The sequence below is a fragment of the Oncorhynchus clarkii genome, chromosome 12 (assembly GCF_045791955.1).
Source record: "Oncorhynchus clarkii lewisi isolate Uvic-CL-2024 chromosome 12, UVic_Ocla_1.0, whole genome shotgun sequence".
In the NCBI taxonomy this organism is placed as follows: domain Eukaryota; kingdom Metazoa; phylum Chordata; class Actinopteri; order Salmoniformes; family Salmonidae; genus Oncorhynchus; species Oncorhynchus clarkii.
This window is the reverse complement of record NC_092158.1, coordinates 20,351,178-20,378,592: the sequence shown is the minus strand read 5'-3', so window position 1 is coordinate 20,378,592 and position 27,415 is coordinate 20,351,178. Positions and strand designations below refer to the sequence as shown.

At 44.3% G+C, this 27,415-nt stretch overlaps 1 protein-coding gene across 1 annotated transcript in view; it reads left to right on the top strand.

Annotated features, from left to right (window-relative positions):
- Positions 1-860: 860 nt before the first annotated feature.
- Positions 861-27,415, top strand: part of LOC139422857 (malignant fibrous histiocytoma-amplified sequence 1 homolog) — a 45,486-nt gene continuing 18,931 nt past the window's right edge. Inside the window, exon 1 of the mRNA XM_071174275.1 lies at positions 861-4,246. Within this exon, the coding sequence (XP_071030376.1) occupies positions 1,312-4,246 (2,935 nt within the window). The 5' untranslated portion in view covers positions 861-1,311. The remainder of the gene's footprint in view (positions 4,247-27,415) is intronic.

The window sequence follows — 27,415 nt, the reverse complement described above, 5'->3', positions numbered from 1 at the left end:
TGTATTGTCTGTCTGATTTTTGTGCTGCTTTTTATAATCGATTTGAACTTGGACTCGATATACAGTGCCAATTGATCGATGGATAAGGACAATTGTTATACACACTAGCATAACATTTGCATAAAATAGTTCAATGTACAATTGGTACAACCCCTAACATTTCTAACACGTATGTGCTTCATTGCATCAGGTTCAAGAGAATTGGTTTTGTACATAACAAAAAGGACTAATCAAATTTCTACCATAAGCGGTAAATCTAGGATTTCTAGTTAAATGAAATACATTTCAACATTCTATACAATATGGTGACGTAATGGTTTTGCTAAACACGGTGCAGTCGCGTCATAGCCATTAGATGGAGACAGAGCAGATAACGCGCCGAAAGAACACGCACTGTTTCCCATCAAGAGAAAGTGGTACGTGTTTTGTATTTGTCCCAGTGAGTCATGTTTGCACCATGTAAATTTCAATGTTTGCTACTGAAAATAACCTTTTCGCAGAGAGATATTTTTTTATCTTCCGCAATAACATCTGGTGTTCGATCGAAATAGCATTGCAGAAACTACATTCTTTATACTCTGGTCTTTTTCTTATAAAATAATTTTATATCCAATCTGACCAGAATTATTATGGAAAAATTAGCTTAATATAGAATAATACATGTAACTTTCTCAACTCAATGGGTGTGGAAAATAGATGTAAAAAAGTGATCTAAATAAAAAGGAAAACACCTCTCGCTCTAGACAAAAGACATATTCCTTTATTTAATCTAATAAATGTTCTTGCCTAGCAATAACAATACATTGTCATCATGGGCTGTCAATCGAGAACTAAACCAAGTAGGCAAAAACATCTGACGCAGTGTTAATCTAGGCGTTGCTGCTGTTTCACTCCCCCTTGAGCAGTAAGGACTAGTTTGCGAGAGATCACAGGCAGCGAGATGAGCGAGGCACAGGGATGAGACATTGGCCGCTGTTTGATTTCATGCTATTTTTTTTGATAATAGGACACGATTGGATGCCACGATACTAGAGAATGTGCTGGCGAGGCCAGCCCAACCGCCTGTGTTCTAAAATGGATTTGAAATTGCGGTAGGTTTCCCTGTTCATTGTGCGGTCCGCGGCCGTAGATAAATATGCGTGAAGCACTGCTGGCCAAGTCCAGTATTGATTCGATTGAAAAGCATGATGTTTTCTTGTTCTTGCTCGAAATGGAATTACTGTCGTTTTCTCTGTTGTTTGGATTGTTCATGATAGGAACACTAATCGATGACACAAGGGCACCTAGACCACCATATTGCCAGGATAATTGATGATTCCTCCCAATGAAAACAAGGTGTCGGTCTGCAAAACCATGGGGGACAAGGATAACAATCTCAAAACGGCTAAATTGTGGAGAGATGCTGCTCTCGGCTCTAGGAAGCGGCGAAGCAACCAGCGACAGCTCACCCTCTGCTCCCAAAACAGGGAGAAGATCATTCTACCTGAAAATATAAGCGATATAGAGGTACTCAATCTGGGCAATAACTCGCTGCACGAGCTACCAGAAGGATTGGGGGCAACCCTCACAAACCTGCGTAGCCTTGTCCTCCGCAGGAACAAATTTGTCACAGTTCCTTTTGTGGTGTTTGAACTGGGTCCTCTTGTGGAATTGGACATGAGCCACAACTGCTTGGGCCACTTCTCTGAGGACATAGGCCTGCTGAAGGGGCTGAAAAAGCTCTGCATCAGTCACAACAACATCCAGTACCTGCCATCACAGATTGGGGCACTGCATTGTTTAGAGGAGCTGGACATAAGCTTCAATGACATATGTGATTTCCCCAGGTCCTTCTCACAGCTCAAGAGGCTCCGTTCTCTGGATGCTGATCACAACAAGCTGAACCAGTTTCCCCCAGAGATTCTTGCCCTCAGTGACATGGAGGAGCTCGACTGCTCTGGGAATACGTTTGCGTGTCTACCAGAGGACATCACTAAGCTGCAGTCCATCAAGAACCTGTGGCTCAGCAGCATTCACATCTCCACGTTACCAGACACGTTCTGTCACCTGCACAACCTAGAGAGCCTGATGCTGGACAGTAACAACCTCACAGCTCTGCCTCATTCCTTTGGCAACCTGCAGAGACTTAAAATGGTCAATCTATCGTCTAATGAGCTTGAAGAGTTTCCCCAGGTTATCCTAAACATCACAGGACTAGAAGAGCTTTACCTGAGTAGAAATAAACTGTATTTTGTTCCAGAGGAGATAGGCCAGCTGCGTAGGCTGGCAAACCTCTGGTTAGACAATAATAACATTACTTATCTGCCCGACTCCATTGTGGAGCTAAATAGATTGGAGGAGCTTGTTTTACAGGGAAACCAAATAGCCATACTTCCAGATAACTTTGGAAAACTTTCCAATGTAAACATTTGGAAAGTGAAGGATAACCCCCTCATCCAGCCTCCTTATGAGGTCTGTATGAAGGGGATCCCCTACATCGGTGCTTATCAAAAGGAACTCGCACATTCCCAGCTGGCTGTGAAGCCCAGGTTAAAACTGGTCCTGATGGGAATGAAAAACGCTGGGAAAACACAACTCAGGCAGAGTGTTGTGAGTGAGCAGCAGGATGCCAACTCTGCTCGGGGAAACAAAGGGGTTGATGTGACTAACTGGGTAGCGGACGCCGATCGCAGTCTTACATTTTTAGTGTATGACCTGTCAGGGAAGCCAAACTATGACCTCATCAAACCTTTTTTTCTCTCACCTGGTGCTCTGTACATCCTCGTTGTGAATCTGAAAACATACTCACCCAAGAACTTTTACCCCCACGTGGGCTACTTCCTCCATCTCCTCAATGCCAAAGTGCCCCACGCTGTGGTCTGCATGGTGGGCACGCACAGAGACCTGTGTGGAGACATGGAGGTGGAGGGGAAGAACCTTGATATCCACAGACAGATTTCCCTGCAGGAGAAGTGGGACACCCATTGCCTGCGAAGCCTTGCCCACCAGGTGGACCAGGCCCTGGAGCAGGGCTACAACGTCCGCACCTCCAGCCCTCACATCCTCTTCTACGGCGTCACAGACAAGAACCTGAGACGGAAGAAAGCCCAGCTGCAGTACATGCTGAACCATAGGCTACAGATCCTGTCCCCTGTCCTGTGTGTCAGCTGCACAGAGAGCCAGATAAATATCCAGAGGCTGAGGGAGAAGCTCATGTCAGTGGCTGACCATCGTGACATCTTCCCCAACCTCCACCGCGTGCTGCCCAAGTCCTGGCAGATGCTGGAGGAGCTGCACTTTAAGCCCCAGGACCTGTGGCTCTCGTGGTGGGACTCGGCCCGTTTGGGCCTCCAGGCTGGGCTCACGGAGGACCGCCTGCAGAGTGCCCTGTCCTACCTACACGAGAGTGGGAAGCTACTCTACTTCGAGGACAGCCGGACACTAAAGGAGTATGTCTTTCACAACCTGCCACGCTTCATTGCCATCCTCAATGTCTTCTTCCAGAGGGATGAGTCCACACTGCTGGAGAGACTACTGTCGGACAGTGAGAAGGGGGACAAGAGGAGGACCAGTGTAGTTATAGATGGGGAGAAGGGAGAGAACCTTAGGGCTACCCATCTACAGCACCAAGTGGAGGGCTTCCTCAGCCACGGCCTCCTGCCTTCTAACATCATCCGGCTGCTCCTGAGACCTCTCATCCAAACCCAGCAGGACCTCCACCTCATCATGGAGCTGCTAGAGAAGATGGGGGTCTGCTACTGCATTAACAAGCCCCGCAGCAAGCCTCTGAACGGGGCCACCGTCTGGTACAAGTTCCCCAGCTATGTCAGCAATGAGGAGCCCCATGCCGAGGCCTGGGTGAACGGCAGCTCAGTGGCTGCTAGTCAGTTCTTCTCTGTGGAGCAGCTGCAGATTGAATACAGCTTCCCCTTTCTCTTCCCTCCTGGACTGTTTGCACGCTACAGTGTGCAGATCAACAGCCATGTGGTTCAGCGGTCAGACGGGAGGCACCAGATCTTTGCCTATCGCGGTAAAGTGCCTGTGGTGGTCAGTTACCAGCCGGCTCGGGGCAGGCTGCAGGCCGAGTCACTGTCCATAGCCAGCCATGCCTCCCTGCCAAATATCTGGACTGCTTGGCAAGCGATAATCCCACTGGTTGAGGAGCTGAATGTCCTTCTGCAGGAGTGGCCCGGGCTCTACTACACTGTTCATGTACTGTGTTCCAAGTGCCTCAAGAGAGGGTCACCCAACCCACACACCTTTCCGGGTAAATATGCTGTCCCTTCTATTTCTGACCCCCCCACCCCTCAGTTACCAGGGGTTTAGAATCATGGCATTATGGAAATATCTCATGGAAGGGACATCTGATACATTTTATTGGATGAAAGGGAATAATTAAATGCTAATAACAACGTTTCTTCCTATTATAAATGTCTAAAAACAATCTCTCGAGCTTTGATTGAGAAAGAGAAAACCATAATGTACATTCATGCACTGCCCTTGTTCTATATTCAAAAGAAATAGGGGTTTATTGTTGTGGGTGAGAAGATTACTCTTTAGGTTGAAGTTCTATCAGTCAGTGGGGATGGAGGCTAAACAAGGTGAGGTGGGTTCCAAGCCCCACCTCAGAGACAGAAATTGGCCTCGTAGCTGTCTGTTCTGGGCCTCCTGCTGAGATCATGGACAAGTTCTGACATGGCTGTGTAGACTGAGAGTTGCCATGGCAATGCAACTGCCTTTGTTTTCTTATAATGTGACTAGAGTACAATAGATCATACAGCATAAGCAAGCCCATAGTCCGCTCTTTGTTATGATATAAATGATGCCATCCTGACATCCGTAGGTGTGTGTACGCACATATGGCAAAATCAGTAAAGATTTCCCTATTTGTGCTGTCAGTGGGAACATTGTGTACATTGTCTCATTACTATTATGATAATTTTGCTGTGATATCATCATATTACCTCCTCAGTGTGAATAGAGTACCTACTCCTTTTCCTCCCCCTATGTTATGACAAAGTCTGTCTGACTCTGAGATAATCTTTTTAAAATGTCTTTCCATTTTAAATAGGCCTTTTCACGCTGCAGATCTTGTTTGTATCTTGTGCTGAAGCAGTCTAGTGCTGGAGCTATGCGCCAACCAGGAATGTTGAGATCTCGTAATTTAGGTGTGGCCCTGAATTGAGCAGGCACAAGAATGACAGCTGGGTTTCTGCCAGCTGGATGGGTAGCTGTATCCACCCTATTCCCTGGCCTTCGTCTTATTTCTTCCTCATTTTCCCTGTGTCAGCTCCCCACATACTCTCGTTTTCACGCTCCGCTCCCCTCATCCACCTCGCTGGTCCAGGGAGCGCTTTGGCGGTCTTTGTGGATTAGTTCACGTCTGAGCCGTTGCTGGTTTGAATCAGACACGAGGCAGTGCTTTTTCAGAGCTCTTCCACTGGCATGCCTGGGCTTCCAGAGCAACTGTCAGTCTGACTGGTTTGGGAGCCGGGACACAGACCAGCCCCTACTATACTAATACACTGGTGCTTAGCTAGGCACATAAACTGGCTGGTAGATCAAAGTGAGGCAGTTCTCTGGCAGATACAGTATATGGCATCTAGTCTAACTAGAAGAGGAGACATGGGAGGAAAATACAACACATTGTGCTTGTATGCCCTTGTAGTTTGCCACATTTCACAACATATACTGAGTATACAAAACATTAAGAACACCTGCTCATTCCATGACAGACTGACCAGGTGAATCCAGGTGAAAGCTATGATCCCTTGATGTCACTTGTTAAATCCACTTCAATCAGTGTAGATGAAGGGGAGGAGACAAGTTAAAGATGGATTTCTAAGACAATTGAGACAGTTTATGTATGTGTGTCATTCAGAGGGTGAAGGGGCAAGACAAAATATTTGTGCCTTTGAACAGGGTATGGTAGATGTTACATTCCCCAGCAAGAAAACCAAAAATGTCACTCAAACAGAAGAGGTAATTAACTAAGAGTCACTGACCAACAACCAAACAGGTGGGGTTTTAAAAGGGGTTCTGAAAGATACTCATGGGGGTGTCCACTGAAAGTTGACTAGCAACAATGAGCACCCACTAAATTTGCCCAAGAAGAGCAAAATAAAAACCCAACACCAAACTTAAAGACAGGAAGATAAATTATTGTTTGTCTAGCAATAAGAATAGGGAAAGCCAACTAAAGGTTTTAACCCTCAGTCTCTCAAGACAACTGTAGCACTGGGCCAGCCACTCTTAAATTGCACCTGGACCAGCACAGGTGAAACACCTTCCCTCTAACGAGATGAGCAACCAGCACGCACAGGTGTACTATAGACTGACTAACGAGGTGACACCAATCAGTGCACCTGACGTGCTAACTTCCAACCTGCAAGTATAAAATGGAAAAACCAAGGCCTGTAACATAGGTGCTGGTTTGTGTCAAGAACTGCAACACTGTTGGGTTTTTCACACTCAACAGTGTCCTGTGTGTATCAAGAATGGTCCACCACCCAAAGGACATCCAGCCAACTTGACACAACTGTGGGAAGCATTGGAGTCAACATGGACCAGCATCCCTGTGGAACGTTTTTGTCACCTTGTAGAGTCAAAAGGCGTGGACAATTCAATATTAGGAAGGTGTTCCAAATATTTTATATATTCAGAGTAGACAGTAAGTTTAGCAAGATGATTGTCAACTGTTTTGGTGTACTAAACAGTTGCTTTTAATTTTAACTGTGTAGTAACTAGATGGCTTTGCTCATGTAAATGTACCACATTTCATGGCATGAATCGTTGTAATTTCTGCTAGATAGGAGGTAGTTACTTCACCACAATCTAGTCTTTCTGCTTGGCTAATGAAGTAAGGCTGGATGTGCTATCATACGCTGATGGTTTGGCTTGAGCTGAAAATAACTGTTTATTTAGTGTCTGGACCAGAGAAAAACAACCCTGCCATTATTTGGTAGGGTCAAAGCATTTCCTCTACTTTGTCGGCAACACATTTTTGCGAGGCAGCAATGTTATGGCATCTGATCTCTCATAAAGTTGAATGTTTATTCTTCTACAGTACAACTGCAACTTCCTCTACATTCTCTCTGTGCCAACTTCCATCCACACCAAGGCCTTCAACTGTCAATCTGGATACTTGGGAGACTTTGGCCCAGTGAATGGGGTGGGAGAAGGAACAAAGGGAGGTGAATGTTTTGTTGATGGAGTGGGGGGTGTAATGTGTTACAGGTTAGTGATTGGAATTCTAGGAATTGATCTTTAGCACTGTAGCCTACTCCCGACCCTCACCAACTGTAAGCTTCATAATTTAGACTGGCCAATATCTGAATTTGAACAACTGGAAGGGTGGACAGAGCTTCAAATATATGATGTGAATTTATTGTAAATTGGAAAAAGGGTATAGATTGTCTTCAATCCTTACAATGTTAGCATTCATTTAGAATGTTGCCATAATATTCATCAATGTATCCTAAATGAAGATCCCTCACTGATTCTCCCTTGGTTTTACGAGGGAGTTTGTTTTCATTGAGGTCCTAAGCCCTGGTATAGGTGGTAACCATAGAGATGTCCATTGTAGTATTCTAATTCCTAATTCTATGGTGGTAGAATCCTCCCTTGAGTGTTATCTTAGAGAGTTTAATGAGGGATTTATCCTAGATTTGCGTTGCGACAGGATGTGCTCGTCTGTTTGGCAGCTCCCTGAAGCACTTGGAATGCCCCACCCCCACCACTGTTCCCATGGTGTGTGTGTGTGTCAAGACCAGGTTAAGCAGAAGCAAACAGTGACTCAAGTACTTACTTTTGCAGGTGACTGGCTCTCAGCTGCACCTGTCTATCGCCACGGACTGTGCCCTGTTAATTGGAGCAACTCAATGGTTGCTGTTAGATTTCTCTCATGCATGCTGTCTGATGATTTCAGTTCCTTTAGAATGTGATGTGTGTCCCTTTGCCCCTGCTTTGTTCCCGTAAAGACATTTAAATTGACTACCTTTTCCACAACCTATTTGTCCTCTGTTTAGCTGCACAGCTTTTTATCTGTTATTATATAGACATATTTTTGGCTGCTGCTGCTTGTTGATTCACTTTTAGGGCTCCTCTCTCTCTGTTTGACTGTACATGGCAGGCTCTTGAATACACTCATTCTTCTGTGAAATCTATAGAGAAGACCTCTATTGCAATAACCTTTACTTGCATCTGTTTCCTGCTAAATCTCTGAATCAAAGGCATACATTCCTGTTTCTATTCATGACCTGATCTGCCTCTGTATGGCTGGAAAAAGTCTCAGCTATGCAGATCACTTTTCCACCTACATGATGTAACTTCTCCAACCTTATGGTGTGTGTGTGTTAACATATGTTTGTTGTGTAAGGGAGAGAGAGTCTGTGCTTGTGACTGTGTGACTGCATTTGTTAAATGACAGAATGAGGGTTGTGAGTGAGTAGTGGTCCTGTGTAGCTCTGTTGGTAGATCATGGCTCTTGCAATGCTAGGGTTATGGGTTTGATTCCCACAGGGGACCAGTATGAAAATATATGGACTCACTCTGCTAAATTACTTAATTACTTCCACACACATCAAGATTGGTTCATTGCTGATCTGACAGTTAATAACAGTTATCGTGAACTGAAAGGATGTGATAGACTGTTCAAATAGCCCTAGTTTTGGTGGAATTGTCATTGACCTCCACCTGGGGGATTTCATGGGAAAAACAGTCCTGCTTGTTTATGAAGGTCATTTGGTGAGTTCTTTCTGGTGAGCAACTCCTGTGTCAGACCAGATGTAGATTTGGTCACTGGTGCTATATATGTTTGTAGGTTATTGGAACAGTGGATATGTTGGTCCCATTGCATACCTTGAGCTTAACAATGTTGCTGTGTTTTGAACTGGGTGTTGTAAGACCTACAGACAGACTGATTTGAAAAGGTTCAGCTTCATACCCGACATTGGGCTAGTTTGTATATAGGGTCCCATAGACCTGTTTTGTTAAGTCATCACCCTGTTGCATCATTCAGGGTCATTCATGTGATGCTGGTGTTGAGTACAGCATCCACATGGGGTTAACCTGAGGACAAGGGTGTCCATTATGAAATCGTGGCACCCGGACATTCGACCCGCAGCATTTTAATTTACCAGACATTTGAGAAATTTATCAGACCCATATGCATTGGGTGCATAAATGATTATGGCATCCACCCATGGTGCTCAGAATAACAAAAATCACATTTTAGATTATGGTAATTCATCTTAACAGAACATGCAAGTCGAGGATGTAACAAAGTGCGCCCGTTTTACTGAATTCTGATGCGGACTTCGAAAATGTTAGCGTAACTGTCCACAATTACTTTCCCTCGGTCAACAACATGAGTAATGAACAACAAAATCACTAGCCTACATTAATCTCCCACAGTAGAAAAGGTGACCTATTCTATTGGTCAGCTTGTCGAGAAAGAAATAGCCTATTCCAGACAGACTCTGGGACAGTTGTGGGACGATAGAACCTAAATTCATACAACCAGTAGGCCTAGGCTACATAAAAAAAAAAGTTAAAAAGCAATGAGTCTGATGCAACCGATCAGAACATTTAGCTTAAAATGTTAATAGACTATTAGTTCTTCACATTATAAGCGCAGCAATGCTCACAAGGTCATAGTCTACGTGCAAATGTTAGTTTAATAATACAATTAGCAGGAAAACACTGGTGTCAAAGTACATGAGAGAAATAGGTTACTGATGAAGCCTGCCTTTGCATTTCAATGGCAATTTGGAAGTGTGCTTCAGTTATTCTACCGGTTGAGAAATGGGCCTAAAAGTAATATCTCTTTTTAATCGTGGCCATCAAAACTATTTTTAACACACGATTGCAGTTTTAGAATTGTTGTGCAATGATTGGGTTCATAAAAACGCTGTCAGACAGATTTACCGCTCAAAGGCGCTGTATCTTTATGCTGTGTGATAAGTTGCATAACAAATATATACACACGCAGCAATTTAATTCCACTAAATTATACAAATGAACCCATAGACCGATAAGTATGACTGGTTAAATATACGTATTTCCAGCTATGAATAGGCAAAAAACCATTATTTCTCAAAGGGAAAATTGGTCGGTGGAAGTTTTATTTATCGGCTTTTCAAAAAATAAAATAACGGAAACCCTGCTGAGGACATGCCCTGGGGCTTTGCTGGAGGTACGGTATATGTTTCTGAAAAACCGAGCAGATCAAAGTGTGTGTGTGTGTGTGTGTGTGCAGATATCCGAGCTGCCGTCAGTCGACCCTGAGTGGGAGACGTGTGAGAAACCAGAACCTGATCTCTGGCTGGACGCCCACGGTCTGCCCTTTTCCAGTACAATACCACAACCTGCTCACTGCCTGGCCAACTGCTTAGTACTCTAAGAATAGCTGTACAGTAACATTACAACAAATAGATTTGGCCCGCTGGCCCATCAGCTTGACAACCTGTGAACTACTTAGCATAAATGGTGCAATTACATCCCAAGATGTTAACCAACATAGATGCATTTCATTGGTTGTGGGACGGTGTACATGGTGTATTTTCTTACATATCACTGTTGCTTTTTTAAAAAAAGTGCAACTTCAAAGTAGGATATGTAAGAGGTTGGTCTTTTGGGTAGAACAACTCTTTTGAAATCATATTTATGTCCTTGTCCTTTTGACTTTGTGGTTACCAGGTTGAAGTATAGCCTACAGTTGAGGGGCAGGGATCCAGGTGAATCCTTGAGCACTTTCCGCTCTTTGACTCACTACCGCTGAGCAAGCCCCTCTAATCCAGTTAGGAGATCTGATAGGATTAGGCCGCTAGTGAGAAGTGTCCTGCAGGTGACTGGCCAAGAAGGCAAAGGTGAGATGGTTAGATAATCACAGAAAACACACTCACAGTCACATAGAGACAATCACACACGTACACACACAGAAACAAACACAAAAGCCATTTACCCTAAAGCTATTTACATAGTGTAGCCTCACAGCCTCCTCCTCCCACACCTTTAGTGGTATAATAGTTAGACAGTTTTTCCTGCTTAATTGCTGCACTCTTTTGTATTATGAAAGAGATGCGATTGGCTGAAAGACTTGAGGCTGCCTGCCCAGTAACGATGGTATGAAGACAACTCCGTTCACTGGAACATTTGTTTGGACACTATTTTAGTTTAATTCTGACCTGATACCTTTTTTTGTTGAAGTGAATATGAAAACTGGAGTCTTTTTACTGTGGAAGAGCTAGCCGTTTTCTGAGTATGAATAGCGCGGAGTCATACATGCCCCTAGGGCTCCCTGCTTGCCAGTTATTACAGTCTTAGTATATCTTCTTCCTTCCATCTAGGAGCATAGATCAGTCATACAGTCATCATGTATTGTTTTCTCACCACATGGCAGACATTTTAATTGGGCTTCTTACAGGTTCCGTACATCCCCTGGGGAATATCCTGAAAAAGCTTAGGCCAACTTAAGATAACTTGGTGTGCTTTACCCAAGGAGCCATAGAAGACTGTGTCTCATTTTATGGGTGTGTGATGCCAATGTAACCAAAGGCCTCCAAGAGAAAGTAAGACAAGTCACAACATTTATACCTGTCACAGGAATCACAGAGAAGATGTCAGGATTGACTACGTTTTATTGTTTGTAAATTGAGCAAACCACATTTAGAAATCTTGAGGAATATGTAGCTGTCAGTACCAGTAGCTTTATTGATTACATGGATTGGCAATACAGAGAGTATTAATGAGGCAAAAGTTGAAATCCTGTCTGTCAGTCTCTTGAAAGCTCTTGAGCTGGGACTTCCCGGCCGGTTATGACTGAGTGTTTTACCAATAAAAACATTCTGCTGGTGGAAGTGCTGGGAAATGACACAGCTCAGACACTCTGGCCAAGGACTGATTGCAGGGTCAGGAGGAGACAGACTCCAGGCTGGGGATGATTGTTGCCACACAGTAACTGCCAAGCACAAGGAACTCTGGCAGAATGAGCCAGAATCTCACAACCAAAGTAAAGCTGTTTTCGGGAAAGTTCCATGAACTGGAGATCTGAGTTCACAGACTAGACTACAAATACACGTGAAGTGAAGAGTATTGATTAATACTAACTTGGTATGCTGCTGAAGGGCCTACATGAATGTTCAGTTATATCTAGTGAATGTGGGTCAATCACAACTGTTGAGGCAGAGACATAAAGGTTGCCAAAATAAAGGAAAGTGAAAAGTATACCTAGTCAGTTGTACAACCAAATGCATTCAACCGAAATGTGTCTTCCGCATAACCTCTTGGTGTTAGGGGGCGCCATTTTAATTTTTGGATGAAAAACGTTCCCGTTTTAAACAAGATATTTTGTCACGAAAGGATGCTCGACTATGCATATAATTGACAGCTTTGGAAAGAAAACACTGACGTTTCCAAAACTGCAAAGATATTGTCTGTGAGTGCCACAGAACTGATGTTACAGGCGAAACCCAGATAAAAATCCAACCAGGAAGTGCCGCATTTTTTGAAACCGCCTCATGCCAATGACTTCTTATATGGCTGTGAATGAGCTACGAATGAGCTTACGTTTTCCACGTATTCCCCAAGGTGTCTACAGCATTGTGGCGTCTTTTTACGTATTTCCATTGAAGAATAGCCATAAGGGACCATATTTAGCAAGTGGTCACATGGTGTCTCCCGCAGAAAATCTTGCGAAAAATACTGAGGTAGCCATTTTTCCAATCGCTTCTTATGAGAAACCAATTGCCTCAACGGATATATTATCGAATATATATGTTTAAAACACCTTGAGGATTGATCCTAAACAACGTTTGCCGTGTTTCTGTCGATATTATGGAGCTAATTTGGAAAAAAAGTTTGCCGTTGTAGTGGTAGCATTTTCCGGTCGATTTCTCAGCCAAGCATGATGAACAAACAGGAGCTATTTCGCCTACAAAAATAATATTTTTGGAAAAAAGGAACATTTGCTATCTAACTGGGAGTCTTCTGAGTGAAAACATCCAAAGTTCTTCAAAGGTAAATGATTTCATTTGGTTGCTTTTCTTATTTTCGTGAAAATGTTGCCTGCTGCCAGCAGAGCCTAGCATAGCATTATGCCATGATAAACTTACACAAATGCTTGTCTAGCGTTGGCTGTAATGCATATTTTGAAAATCTGAGATGACAGTGTGATTAACAAAAGGCTAAGCTTGTGTTTGAATATATTTCATTTGCAATTTTCATGAATAGAAACGTTTCTAGGAGTATTTATGTCCGCTGCGTTATGCTAATTTGTTTGAGGCTATGATTACGCTCCCGGATCCGGGATTGCTAGTTTAACCAACCCCTCTGAATCACCAAACTAGTGTCTTAATAGGGCGTTGGGCCACCACAAGCCAGAACAGCTTCAATGCACCTTGGTATAGATTCTACAAGTGTCTGGAAGTCTATTGGAGGGATTGGACACCATTCTTCCACAAGAAATTCCTTCATTCGTTTTTTGTTGTTGATGATGGTGGAAAGCGCTGTCTCAGGCACCGCTCCAGAATCTCCCATGCATTCAAATGGGTTGGGATCTGGTCACCGAGACAGCCATGGCATATGGTTGACATTGTTTTCATGCTCATCAAATCATTCAGTGACCACTCGTGCCCTATGGATGGGGGCAATGTCCTTCTATGGGGACATAGCCATTGTAGCCAAAATAATGGCCTGCCTAGCATTTTTATACATGACCCTAAGCATGATGTGATGTTAATTGCTTAATTACCTCAGGAACCACACAGGTGTGGAAGCACCTGCTTTCAATATACTTTGTATCCCTCATTTACTTGTGTTTCCATTATTTTGGCAGTTACCTGTAGCCATCATATTAGTGGCAGAAAACCTGGGGGAGGTTCTGTATTGATGGAGAGGTTCAGATGTTTTGAGTTTCCTGGCTCGGGGACAAGCCTGGAAGTGAAAAGGACAGAGCTCATATTTCCCCTCATACCGATGTGCTGCTGTGACCTTCTGAGTTGTCTTTCTCTGTTGTGTGTGTTTGTGTATGTCTGTGTGTGACATGAATGAGCTGTTGACATGAAAGAAGATTAGGCCGTTTTGCTTTGTTTTTAACTCTGTAGCCATCATATGGGTAATGGTCTTATGGACATCTCTCAGTAAATATGGTCCTCTGATGACCTTACATAGAGTTAAATAGGGCAGCATAGGTGTACCTACTAAGATTGCCTTCCTGTACAGCTCAGGCTGAAATGTTCTTATTTTCTACCTGTAAAGTATATTTCATTCATGCTATAGCTAGGAGCTAAATATCTGGCTGAGAGACTGAGGAATTACTCCTGTCCTCTCAACCACACACGGACACTGAATGACACGGCTTAGGTAGATGAGATACCAGTGAGCTAAATTAGTTCTGGGAGTTGCTGCAGGATTTGGATGGTTTAGTCTGCTCTAAATGTTGTTTTTCATATTTTCTACTTGTTTTTTTATTTTGCTGTATGAAATCTGCCTGGAGTTGAACGCAGTAAGCCTGTCTGCTGCATTATCTCTCAGACGTGGCTGAGACGGTGGTCGTGGGGGTGGAATTGGTTCACAGCTTCTATTCTGTAGGACCACAGAGGCAATGATGTCAATGGTCACCTGGGAGCCTGACCTCATCACATAGGCAGTACACCAATGGGGTGGGTGGAGACATGATGTCTGAGGTGAAAGAGGTGAATAAAGGATTCTTCTAAACAAGATTGGCTTACATACATCTCCCAGATGGACAAAAAATGCATCTATCTACTATATCAAATACTGTTGTTTTTCTATGGCTGAGTCAGTATATTGTAATAAAATCTTTGCATAGACTCTTGAAATGTTTGGCCATAAAAGTCTAGATTTTTTTTCTTGACTTAAGTCTGTCAAGATGAATTTTCTTAAATAAGAATACAAAATAATGACTTGACTTAATTTACTTGCTATGTTGCTGTGAGTACTGTGTATTCCTCCCAGAACACATCTACAGTACTCAAATCAAATCAAATTTTATTTATCACATACGCATGGTTAGCAGATGTTAATGCGAGTGTAGCGAAATGCTGCTGGGCTGAAAATGGTCTGGAGTGGACTGTTATAGTGTACAGCCAAGAGGCTGGCTAGAGTTTGAAACCACATGTATACTAAACACTGGCCTTTAAAACCACAGCAACACTGCTGCTAAATGCTCGTCCCACCACTGCAGCTACTGAACGCTTGCGTTGTTACCACAGAGGCACTGCCACAGTTTCTAGTCAATAGATTTTCGAGTGAATCCAGCATTCCTTGCAGAGTTATTTACGTCCACAATCCTGTGCGAAGATAGTGGTGTTGCTGTATTCATAATCTATGGGTTCTGGAAGCCTAGTTGCCAGCCTTCGTTTTGTGTTATGAATGATATCAAATCCCTTTCAACATGGGTTTCCCCCTTTGCCCACTAGCATCAGTTAAAATCCTGAATGTGTTGAATGAATATGAAATTAACAAAGCCATCAAGGCTAAAACTTAGAGTTTTCCTAGAAGTTCTTATTTGAATTTGTCAGGCCATTGTCTACCTTGAAAGAGAAATGGTGTCTGGAAATTAAACTAGGGCACTCCTGTTTATAGCCCTGCACCTTCAGGCTTTCCTTCCGGTCAGACATGGTCAGAGATCTGGAACTGATAGTAATAGTGGAAATGGACCATTGGTCAGACAGTCTTGGATGGAGCATGAGCACTAGACCTGAATTGCTGCTTTTGAATATTATTCAGCTGTATAACTTGTGTTGTTCCTGGTCTGCCAGGCCAATTAAGTCAAGTGAAGCAGTGTCACGGTGAAGAATAAAGAGTTCAAGATCAGATTGTGTTTTCCTCCATCTTGGCTTGGGCAGAGCCGCTGAGATAGATCCTTGAATTTGAGGATGTGGTGTCAAGGGAAAGGTTGAGGACGTAGAGCTGTGGGGAGGACGAAGGAAAAGGAAGCAGGACTCAGATCAGTTCCTGGCAGATTGCCTTGCCTGGGGTGCGTTTCCTCAAAACCTTCTTCAACACTATTGAACAGACTTTGAGGTACATTTGCACGGGGTGATGGGTGTGGCTTGAAGCAATGAGCAATGATGAATTTAAAGGGCAGCGGCCATGCTGACTGTGTACCCTAACCCACAATAGGACTGGGCGGTATACCGTATTGTAATGAAACAGCAGGGAGCAGGTCTCGAACCCTCGACCTTCGAGCCCGAGGTCCGGCGCGCTATCGACTGTGCCGCAAAAGCATGCTCGTGCGGCAGAGTCGATTTCCGCGCTTATAAACCCAGGGTCATTACAGTATTTTATGATATACCGGTATTGATACAGGGACCCGGTTTGGGTTTTTACCTTCTATACCGGTATTTGAATGCTTGGTTTGTTTAAATGTGATACTCCATGTGTAATGTCAATTTTTATAGTTTACCTCACTACTTGAGTCACTCTTTCTCTCCGTGCCGCTTTCCACACAGACCTAGCCACGCCCCCTGTCACTCAAGGAGCGCATTTGATGTTCCTCAACCACGAGACACTTGCGTTCAGTCTGCATAGTCAATGCAGCACATGCAACAATGTGGATGACAACAATGCTGTTTTCACTTTGCTTCTTAATATAAATCCCCTAGCGTTCTGTAATGACACTATTCGTTTGTGTTTCTTACATCAGCAAACAGCTAGTCTGTCTTTTCTTAGCAAGTTGCCCTAAATCCGACGCCGACAGAGATGGCCGCCTCGCTTCGCGTTCCTAGGAAACTATGCAGTTTTTTGTTTTTTTACGTGTTATTTCTTACATTAGTACCCCAGGTCATCTTAGGTTTCATTACATACAGTCGAGAAGAACTACTGAATATAAGATCAGCGTCGACTCACCATCAGTACGACCAAGAATATGTTTTTCGCGACGCGGATCCTGTGTTCTGCCTTACAAACAGGACAACGGAGTGGATCCTATGCAGCGACCCAAAAAAACGACTCCGAAAGAGAGGGAAATGAGGCGGTCTTCTGGTCAGACTCCGGAGACGGGCACACCGTGCACCACTCCCTAGCATTCTTCTTGCCAATGTCCAGTCTCTTGACAACAAGGTTGATGAAATCCGAGCAAGGGTAGCATTCCAGAGGGACATCAGAGACTGTAACGTCCTTTGCTTCACTGAAACATGGCTCACTGGAGAGACTCTATCCGAAGCGGTGCAGCCAACGGGTTTCTCCACGCATCGCGCTGACAGAAACAAACATCTTTCTGGTAAGAAGAGGGGCGGGGGCGTATGCCTCATGGCCAACGTGACATGGTGTGATGAAAGAAACATACAGGAACTCAAATCCTTCTGTTCACCTGATTTAGAATTCCTCACAATCAAATGTAGACCGCATTATCTACCAAGAGAATTCTCTTCGATTATAATCACAGCCGTATATATCCCCCCCCAAGCAGACACATCGATGGCTCTGAACGAACTTTATTTAACTCTCTGCAAACTGGAAACGATTTATCCGGAGGCTGCATTCATTGTAGCTGGGGATTTTAACAAGGCTAATCTGAAAACAAGACTCCCTAAATTTTATCAGCATATCGATTGCGCAACCAGGGGTGGAAAGACCTTGGATCATTGTTACTCTAACTTCCGCGACGCATATAAGGCCCTGCCCCGCCCCCCTTTCGGAAAAGCTGACCACGACTCCATTTTGTTGATCCCTGCCTACAGACAGAAACTAAAACAAGAGGCTCCCACGCTGAGGTCTGTCCAACGCTGGTCCGACCAAGCTGACTCCACACTCCAAGACTGCTTCCATCACGTGGACTGGGAGATGTTTCGTATTGCATCAGATAACAACATTGACGAATACGCTGATTCGGTGTGCGAGTTCATTAGAACGTGCGTTGAAGATGTCGTTCCCATAGCAACGATTAAAACATTCCCTAACCAGAAACCGTGGATTGATGGCAGCATTCGTGTGAAACTGAAAGCGCGAACCACTGCTTTTAATCAGGGCAAGGTGTCTGGTAACATGACCGAATACAAACAGTGCAGCTATTCCCTCCGCAAGGCTATCAAACAAGCTAAGCGCCAGTACAGAGACAAAGTAGAATCTCAATTCAACGGCTCAGACACAAGAGGCATGTGGCAGGGTCTACAGTCAATCACGGACTTCAGGAATAAATCCAGCCCAGTCACGGACCAGGATGTCTTGCTCCCAGGCAGACTAAATAACTTTTTTGCCCGCTTTGAGGACAATACAGTGCCACTGACACGGCCTGCAACGAAAACATGCGGCCTCTCCTTCACTGCAGCCGAGGTGAGTAAGACATTTAATCGTGTTAACCCTCGCAAGGCTGCAGGCCCAGACGGCATCCCCAGCCGCGCCCTCAGAGCATGCGCAGACCAGCTGGCCGGTGTGTTTACGGACATATTCAATCAATCCCTATACCAGTCTGCTGTTCCCACATGCTTCAAGAGGGCCACCATTGTTCCTGTTCCCAAGAAAGCTAAGGTAACTGAGCTAAACGACTACCGCCCCGTAGCACTCACATCCGTCATCATGAAGTGCTTTGAGAGACTAGTCAAGGACCATATCACCTCCACCCTACCTGACACCCTAGACCCACTCCAATTTGCTTACCGCCCAAATAGGTCCACAGACGATGCACTCTCAACCACACTGCACACTGCCCTAACCCATCTGGACAAGAGGAATACCTATGTGAGAATGCTGTTCATCGACTACAGCTCGGCATTCAACACCATAGTACCCTCCAAGCTCGTCATCAAGCTCGAGACCCTGGGTCTCGACCCCGCCCTGTGCAACTGGGTACTGGACTTCCTGACGGGCCGCCCCCAGGTGGTGAGGGTAGGCAACAACATCTCCTCCCCGCTGATCCTCAACACTGGGGCCCCACAAGGGTGCGTTCTGAGCCCTCTCCTGTACTCCCTGTTCACCCACGACTGCGTGGCACGCACGCCTCCAACTCAATCATCAAGTTTGCGGACGACACAACAGTGGTAGGCTTGATTACCAACAACGACGAGACGGCCTACAGGGAGGAGGTGAGGGCCCTCGGAGTGTGGTGTCAGGAAAATAACCTCACACTCAACGTCAACAAAACTAAGGAGATGATTGTGGACTTCAGGAAACAGCAGAGGGAACACCCCCCTATCCACATCGATGGAACAGTAGTGGAGAGGGTAGCAAGTTTTAAGTTCCTCGGCATACACATCACAGACAAACTGAATTGGTCCACTCACACAGACAGCATCGTGAAGAAGGCGCAGCAGCGCCTCTTCAACCTCAGGAGGCTGAAGAAATTTGGCTTGTCACCAAAAGCACTCACAAACTTCTACAGATGCACAATCGAGAGCATCCTGGCGGGCTGTATCACCGCCTGGTATGGCAACTGCACCGCCCTCAACCGTAAGGCTCTCCAGAGGGTAGTGAGGTCTGCACAACGCATCACCGGGGGCAAACTACCTGCCCTCCAGGACACCTACACCACCCGATGTCACAGGAAGGCCATAAAGATCATCAAGGACATCAACCACCCGAGCCACTGCCTGTTCACCCCGCTATCATCCAGAAGGCGAGGTCAGTACAGGTGCATCAAAGCTGGGACCGAGAGACTGAAAAACAGCTTCTATCTCAAGGCCATCAGACTGTTAAACAGCCACCACTAACACTGAGTGGCTGCTGCCAACACACTGACACTGACTCAACTCCAGCCACTTTAATAATGGGAATTGATGGGAAATGATGTAAATATATCACTAGCCACTTTAAACAATGCTACCTTATATAATGTTACTTACCCTACATTATTCATCTCATATGCATACGTATATACTGTACTCTATATCATCGACTGTATCCTTATGTAATACATGTATCACTAGCCACTTTAAACTATGCCACTTTGTTTACATACTCATCTCATTTGTACATACTGTACTCAATACCATCTACTGTATCTTGCCTATGCTGCTCTGTACCATCACTCATTCATATATCCTTATGTACATATTCTTTATCCCCTTACACTGTGTACAAGACAGTAGTTTTGGAATTGTTAGTTAGATTACTTGTTATTACTGCATTGTCGGAACTAGAAGCACAAGCATTTCGCTACACTCGCATTAACATCTGCTAACCATGTGTACGTGACAAATAAAATTTGATTTGATTTGAAATCTTGTGAGATGCTAATTGCTAGCCGCTAATAGCTAGCTAGCGAGCTAATAAATGTACCGAGTAAGAGCAAACGTAGCTAGCTAATGCAGCCTGATTATACCAGTGATGGTGTAGACCTATATCAGCATGTTGTTTGTGCAACAGTATCTTCTAAATCAAAGAGGAGTATGCAAAGCAAGAATATGTTAGCTACATGAAGTAGCTAAGTGAAAACATGCAATATAGCCAAAGCTTATAGGGTACCCTAGGAAACACTTATAAACACTTTAGTTCCTACCCTGTCACAATAACTCCTCCCTGGTATTTTAATTTATTGTCATCTCAAATAGCACTGTATTCAAAGTGCCCACTCTTATATTCTAACTATAGAATTAGAATAGTCATTCTGTTTCCTTGAATTCGCAAGTCAAATTGCAATTGCAACATTTGGTTAAAAACAAATCCTAGATTATTTGCCCATATTGTTCAGCCCTACGTGGCAGTGTGGAAATTCTCAATTGAGCAGTGGTGTAAAGTACTTAAGTAAAAATACTTTCAAGTACTACTTAAGTTGTTATTTTTGGTATTTGTATTTTACTATTTTTTATTTTTGACAACTTTTACTTCACTACATTCCTAAAGAAAATACTGTACTTTTTACTCCATACATTTTCCCTGAAACCTAAAAGTACATTTTGAATGCTTAGCAGGACAGGAAAATGGTCCAATTCACACACTTGTCAAGAGAACATCCCTGGTTGTCTACTGCCTCTGATCTGGAGGACTCACTAAACACAAACGCTTTGTTTGTAAATTATGTCTGAGTGTTGGAGTGTGCCCCTGGCTATCTGTAAATAAAGAAATATTTTTTTTAAATGGTGCCATCTGGTTTGCTTAATATAAGGAATTTGAAATGATTTATACTTTTACTTTTGATACTTAAGAACATTGTATTAATTACATTTACTTTTGATACTTAAGTAAATTTAAAACCAAATACTTGTATAGTTTTACTCAAGTAGTATTTTACTGGGTGACTTTTACTTGAGTACTTTTCTATTAACGTATCCTTACTTTTACTCAAGTATGACAATGGGGTACTTTTTCCACCACTGCAATTGAGTGCAGGAAATGCAGAAATTATAAAAGTGCTGAAATTTGTACAGTGCCTTGCGAAAGTATTCGGCCCCCTTGAACTTTGCGACCTTTTGCCACATTTCAGGCTTCAAACATAAAGATATAAAACTGTATTTTTTTTGTGACGAATCAACAACAAGTGGGACACAATCATGAAGTGGAACGACATTTATTGGATATTTCAAACTTTTTTAACAAATCAAAAACTGAAAAATTGGGCGTGCAAAATTATTCAGCCCCTTTACTTTCAGTGCAGCAAACTCTCTCCAGAAGTTCAGTGAGGATCTCTGAATGATCCAATGTTGACCTAAATGACTAATGATGATAAATACAATCCACCTGTGTGTAATCAAGTCTCCGTATAAATGCACCTGCACTGTGATAGTCTCAGAGGTCCGTCAAAAGCGCAGAGAGCATCATGAAGAACAAGGAACACACCAGGCAGGTCCGAGATACTGTTGTGAAGAAGTTTAAAGCCGGATTTGGATACAAAAAGATTTCCCAAGCTTTAAACATCCCAAGGAGCACTGTGCAAGCGATAATATTGAAATGGAAGGAGTATCAGACCACTGCAAATCTACCAAGACCTGGCCGTCCCTCTAAACTTTCAGCTCATACAAGGAGAAGACTGATCAGAGATGCAGCCAAGAGGCCCATGATCACTCTGGATGAACTGCAGAGATCTACAGCTGAGGTGGGAGACTCTGTCCATAGGACAACAATCAGTCGTATATTGCACAAATCTGGCCTTTATGGAAGAGTGGCAAGAAGAAAGCCATTTCTTAAAGATATCCATAAAAAGTGTCATTTAAAGTTTGCCACAAGCCACCTGGGAGACACACCAAACATGTGGAAGAAGGTGCTCTGGTCAGATGAAACCAAAATTGAACTTTTTGGCAACAATGCAAAACGTTATGTTTGGCGTAAAAGCAACACAGCTGAACACACCATCCCCACTGTCAAACATGGTGGTGGCAGCATCATGGTTTGGGCCTGCTTTTCTTCAGCAGGGACAGGGAAGATGGTTAAAATTGATGGGAAGATGGATGGAGCCAAATACAGGACCATTCTGGAAGAAAACCTGATTGAGTCTGCAAAAGACCTGAGACTGGGACGGAGATTTGTCTTCCAACAAGACAATGATCCAAAACATAAAGCAAAATCTACAATGGAATGGTTCAAAAATAAACATATCCAGGTGTTAGAATGGCCAAGTCAAAGTCCAGACCTGAATCCAATCGAGAATCTGTGGAAAGAACTGAAAACTGCTGTTCAAATGCTCTCCATCCAACCTCACTGAGCTCGAGCTGTTTTGCAAGGAGGAATGGGAAAAAAATTCAGTCTCTCGATGTGCAAAACTGATCGAGACATATCCCAAGCGACTTACAGCTGTAATCGCAGAAAAAGGTGGCGCTACAAAGTATTAACTTAAGGGGGCTGAATAATTTTGCACGCCCAATTTTTCCGTTTTTGATTTGTTAAAAAAGTTTGAAATATCCAATAAATGTCGTTCCACTTCATGATTGTGTCCCACTTGTTGTTGATTCTTCACAAAAAAATACAGTTTTATATCTTTATGTTTGAAGCCTGAAATGTGGCAAAAGGTCGCAAAGTTCAAGGGGGCCGAATACTTTCGCAAGGCACTGTATGTGTTGCCACACTAGGATCAGTCACTACTCATAAAGCGAATGTACAACTTTTATTATTCGAAAACAGAAAATACCGTCATACCGTCCAATTTTTTTTAAAATACCGTGATATAATATTTGGCCATATCGCCCAGTCCTAACCCACAACCTAACCCCTCCCCATTTTTTAACTGGTTGTTCAGAACAGCACCGTTTCGGTTTAATTGAATCTTCTACTAGTTTTTTTGTACTGAGTGCAGTCCTCCTGTCTATTACTCAGCTCTGCATGAGAAACGATAAATGAATCCACTTTAAACCCAACCAGTCAGTGTATATATTTGTGTGTTTATGTGGTGGGGGGATGGGAAGCATTGCAGAGATGAGCAGGCTGTCTGTTTTAATGACCATAATAACCTAGCTACTGTTAGCTGCTAATTAATACACAGGGCTGTTCAGCAGCATTCCATCCACAGCCTGTTCAAGCCCCCTTCGGACAATGATCCCCTGGAGTGGTAACCCCCCCACCCCCCAGGCATGGACAGCTTTTTTAGGAGCCCTTCTGTTTTATGAACTCCACTGTTGTTGGTTCTACTTTTGGTTGATTTTCACAATTGGCAGATATACAATACACAACCAAAAGTATGTGGACACTTGCTCGTCGAACATCTCATTCCAAAATCATGGGCATTAATATGGTGTTGGTCCCCCCTTAGCTGCTATAACAGTCTCCACTCTTATGTGAAGGCTTTCCATTAGATGTTGGAACATTGCTGCAGGGACTTTCTTCCATTCAGCCACAAGAACATTAGTGAGCTCGGGCAGTGATGTTGGCCGATTAGGCCTGGCTCGTAGTCAGCGTTCAAATTCCTCCTAAAGGTGTTTGATGGGGTTGAGGTCAAGGCCCTGTGCAGGCCAGTCAAGTTCTTCCACACCGATTTTGACAAACCATTTCTGTATGGACCTCGCTTTGTTCACGGGGGCATTGTCATCCTGAATCAGGATAAGGCCTTCTCCAAACTGTTTCCACAATGTTGGAAGCACAGAATCTTCTAAAATGTAATTGTATGCTGTAGCCTTAACGTTTCCCTTCACTGGAACTAAGGGGCCTAGTCCGAACCATGAAAAACAGCCCCTGGTCATTATTTCTTCTCCACCAAACATGCATTGGGGCAGGTAGCGTTTTCCTGGCATCTGTAAAACCCAGATTAGTTAGTTGGACTGTCAGATGGTGAAGCGTGATTTATCTCCCCAGAGAAAGCGTTTCCACTTCTCCAGAGTCCAATGGCGGGGAGCTTTACACCACTCCAACCGACACTTGGTATTGTGCATGGTAATCTTAGTCTTGTGTGCGGCTGCTCGGCCATGGAAACCCTTTCATGATGCTCCAGACGAACAGTTTTTGTGCTGACGTTACTTCCAGAGGCAGTTTGGAACTCGGTAGTGAGTGTCACGTGTGCTCCCTCTCCGGCCTCTATGTCACCAGGCTGCTCGTTATGGCGCACACCTGTCACCTTTACACGCACCTGCGCATCATTAGACTCACCTGGACTCCATCACTTCCCTGATTACCTTCCCTATATATGTCACTCCCTTTGGTTCCTTCTCCAGGCATACAATCCAAGATGGCGTAGCAGTCAGACGGCTTTGTCCTGTCCCTTGTATATATCGGTTTACATCTTTTTCTTCACATATCTTTTAAACTATTTTGCTAAACCTCAACATCTAAATACTCTCCTGCAACCCGCCTCACCCAATGTAGCGTGGATCTGCTTTTTTTCCTAAAGTATTTATATTTACTTCGGATCTGGAATCCCTCAACTGAAGCTAACTAACTGAAGCTAACTAACTACCAGCTATCAGTCAGCAAACCATTGCCAGCGGTCATCAGCTAACCTTCAGCTCGGAAAGTTCTCGCCAATTCGCCAACTCTAACCAGAGCATAACGGACCTATTATTTTTATCCCAGAATTCCTACCGCAAACTGAACATTTTCATCTGGATCTTCACAACTAGCTAACCGCAATCCCGGATGACTACTCCTGGCTAGCGTTTCCATCCCAGAGCAAGCACCAATTAGCTTGAAGCTAGCCCGGCCAGGGCACCTGTGCTACCACCGACGCATTCTCCTGGGCTACAATATCCGGACCCCTTCTACAGCCGGTACGGGGCATGGAACCCCGCAGATCCCCTACGACTGGAATACCGACATAATATGCCCGAGGACTCCAACAGGCCCCTCAGGCGCAACGCCTGCTGAAGGCCCATTATGCTAACCAGATAGGCCTGCTAGCTACCTAGAGCTACTTGGAACCCTACTAATTCCATGACTGGTCTATCGGCGTCACCGCACGAAGAGGCAAAAACAGACTTACCCCCATCGCGACGTCCCCCAAAGGCTAACTTTCTAGCCCCTGCTATCTGCATGCTTGCTAACCCGGTCTGCTAACTGCTAGCTTGCCTGCCCGGTCTGCTAACTGCTAGCCCCTGCTAACTGCTTGCTTGCTAGCCCGGCCTGCTAACTGCTAGCTTGCCCCGGTCTACTAGCTGCTAGCTTGTTTAGCCCCGGTCCTACTAACTGTTAGCTTGTTAGCATCGGCCTGCTAACTGTCTGAATCGCCGTGTCCCCAGCCAGCCCAACCACTCACTGGACCCATATGTTCACTTGGCTACACATGCCTCTCGCTAATATCAATATGCCTCGTCCATTACTGTCCTGGTTAGTGATTACTGTCTTATTTCACTGTAGAGCCTCTAGCCCTGCTCAATATGCCTTAACCAACCATGTTGTTCCACCTCCTACATGTGCGATGACATCACCTGGTTTAAACATCTCTAGAGACTATATCTCTCTCATCATTACTCAATGCCTAGGTTTACCTCCAATGTACTCACATCCTACCTTACCTTTGTCTGTACACTATGCCTTCAATCTATGCTATCGTGCCCAGAAACCTGCTCATTTTACTCTGTTCCGAGCGTGCTAGACAGCCAGTTTGTATAGCCTTTAGTCGTACCTTTATCCTACTTCTCCTCTGTTCCTCTGGTGATGTGGAGGTTAATCCAGGTCCTGCAGTGCCTAGCTCCACTCCCACCCCCCAGGTGCTCTCATTTGTTGACTTCTGTAAACGTAAAAGCCTTGGTTTCATGCATGTTAACATTAGAAGACTACTCCCTAAGTTTGTTTTACTCACTGCTTTAGCACACTCTGCCAACCCGTGTCTGAATCTTGGCTTAGGAAAACCACCAAAAACCCTGAAATCTCCATTGCTAACTATAACGTTTTCCGCCATGATAGAACTGCCAAAGGGGGCGGTGTTGCAATCTACTGCAAAGATGTTCTGTCTTACTATCAAGATCTGTACCCAAACAATTTGAGCTTCTACTTCTAAAAATGCACCTTTCCAGAAACAAGTCTCTCACTGTTGCCGCTTGCTATAGACATCCCTCTGCCCCCAGCTGTGCCATCGATACCATATGTGAATTGATTGCCCCCCATCTATCTTCTGAGTTCGTGCTACTAGGTGACCTAAACTGGGACATGCTTAACACCCCGGCCATCCTACAATCTAAGCTTGATGCCCTCAATCTCACACAAATTATCAATTAATCTACCAGGTACAACCCCAAATCAGTAAACACGGGCACCCTCATAGATGTCATCCTAACTAACTCGCCCTCCAAATACACCTCTGCTGTTTTCAATCAAGATCTCAGCAATCACTGCCTCATTGCCTGCATCCGTAATGGGTCTGCGACCAAACGACCACCGCTCATCACTGTCAAACGCTCCCTGAAACACTTCTGCGAGCTGTCCTTTCTAATCGACCTGGCCGGGGTATCCTGGGATGACATTGACCTCATCCCGTCAGTAGATGATGCCTGGCTATTCTTTAAAAGTGCCTTCCTCACCATCTTAAATAAGCATGCCCCTCTCCAAAAATGTAGAACTAGGAATAGATATAGTCCTTGGTTCACTCCCGACCTGTCTGCCCTTGACCAGCACAAAAACATCCTGTGGCGTTCTGCATTAGCATCGAATAGCCCCCGTGATATGCAACTTTTCAGGGAAGTTAGGAACAAATATACACAGGCAATTAGAAAAGCTAAGGCAAGCTTTTTCAAACAGAAATTTGCATCCTGTAGTACTAACTCAAAAAAGTTCTGGGATACTGTAAAGTCCATGGAGAATAAGAGCACCTCCGCCCAGCTGCCCACTGCTCTGAGGCTAGGAAACACTGTCACCACCGATAAATCCACAATAATTGAGAATTTCAAGAAGCATTTCTCTACGGCTGGCCATGCTTTCCACATGGCTACCCCTACCCCAGTCAACTGCCCGGCACCCTCCACAGCACCCCGCCAAAGCCCCCACCATTCTCCTTTACCCACATCCAGACAGCTGATGTTCTGAAAGAGCTGCAAAATCTAGACCCCTACAAATCAGCCGCGGGCGAGACAATCTGGACCCTCTCTTTCTAAAATTATCTGCCGAAATTGTTGCAACCCCTATT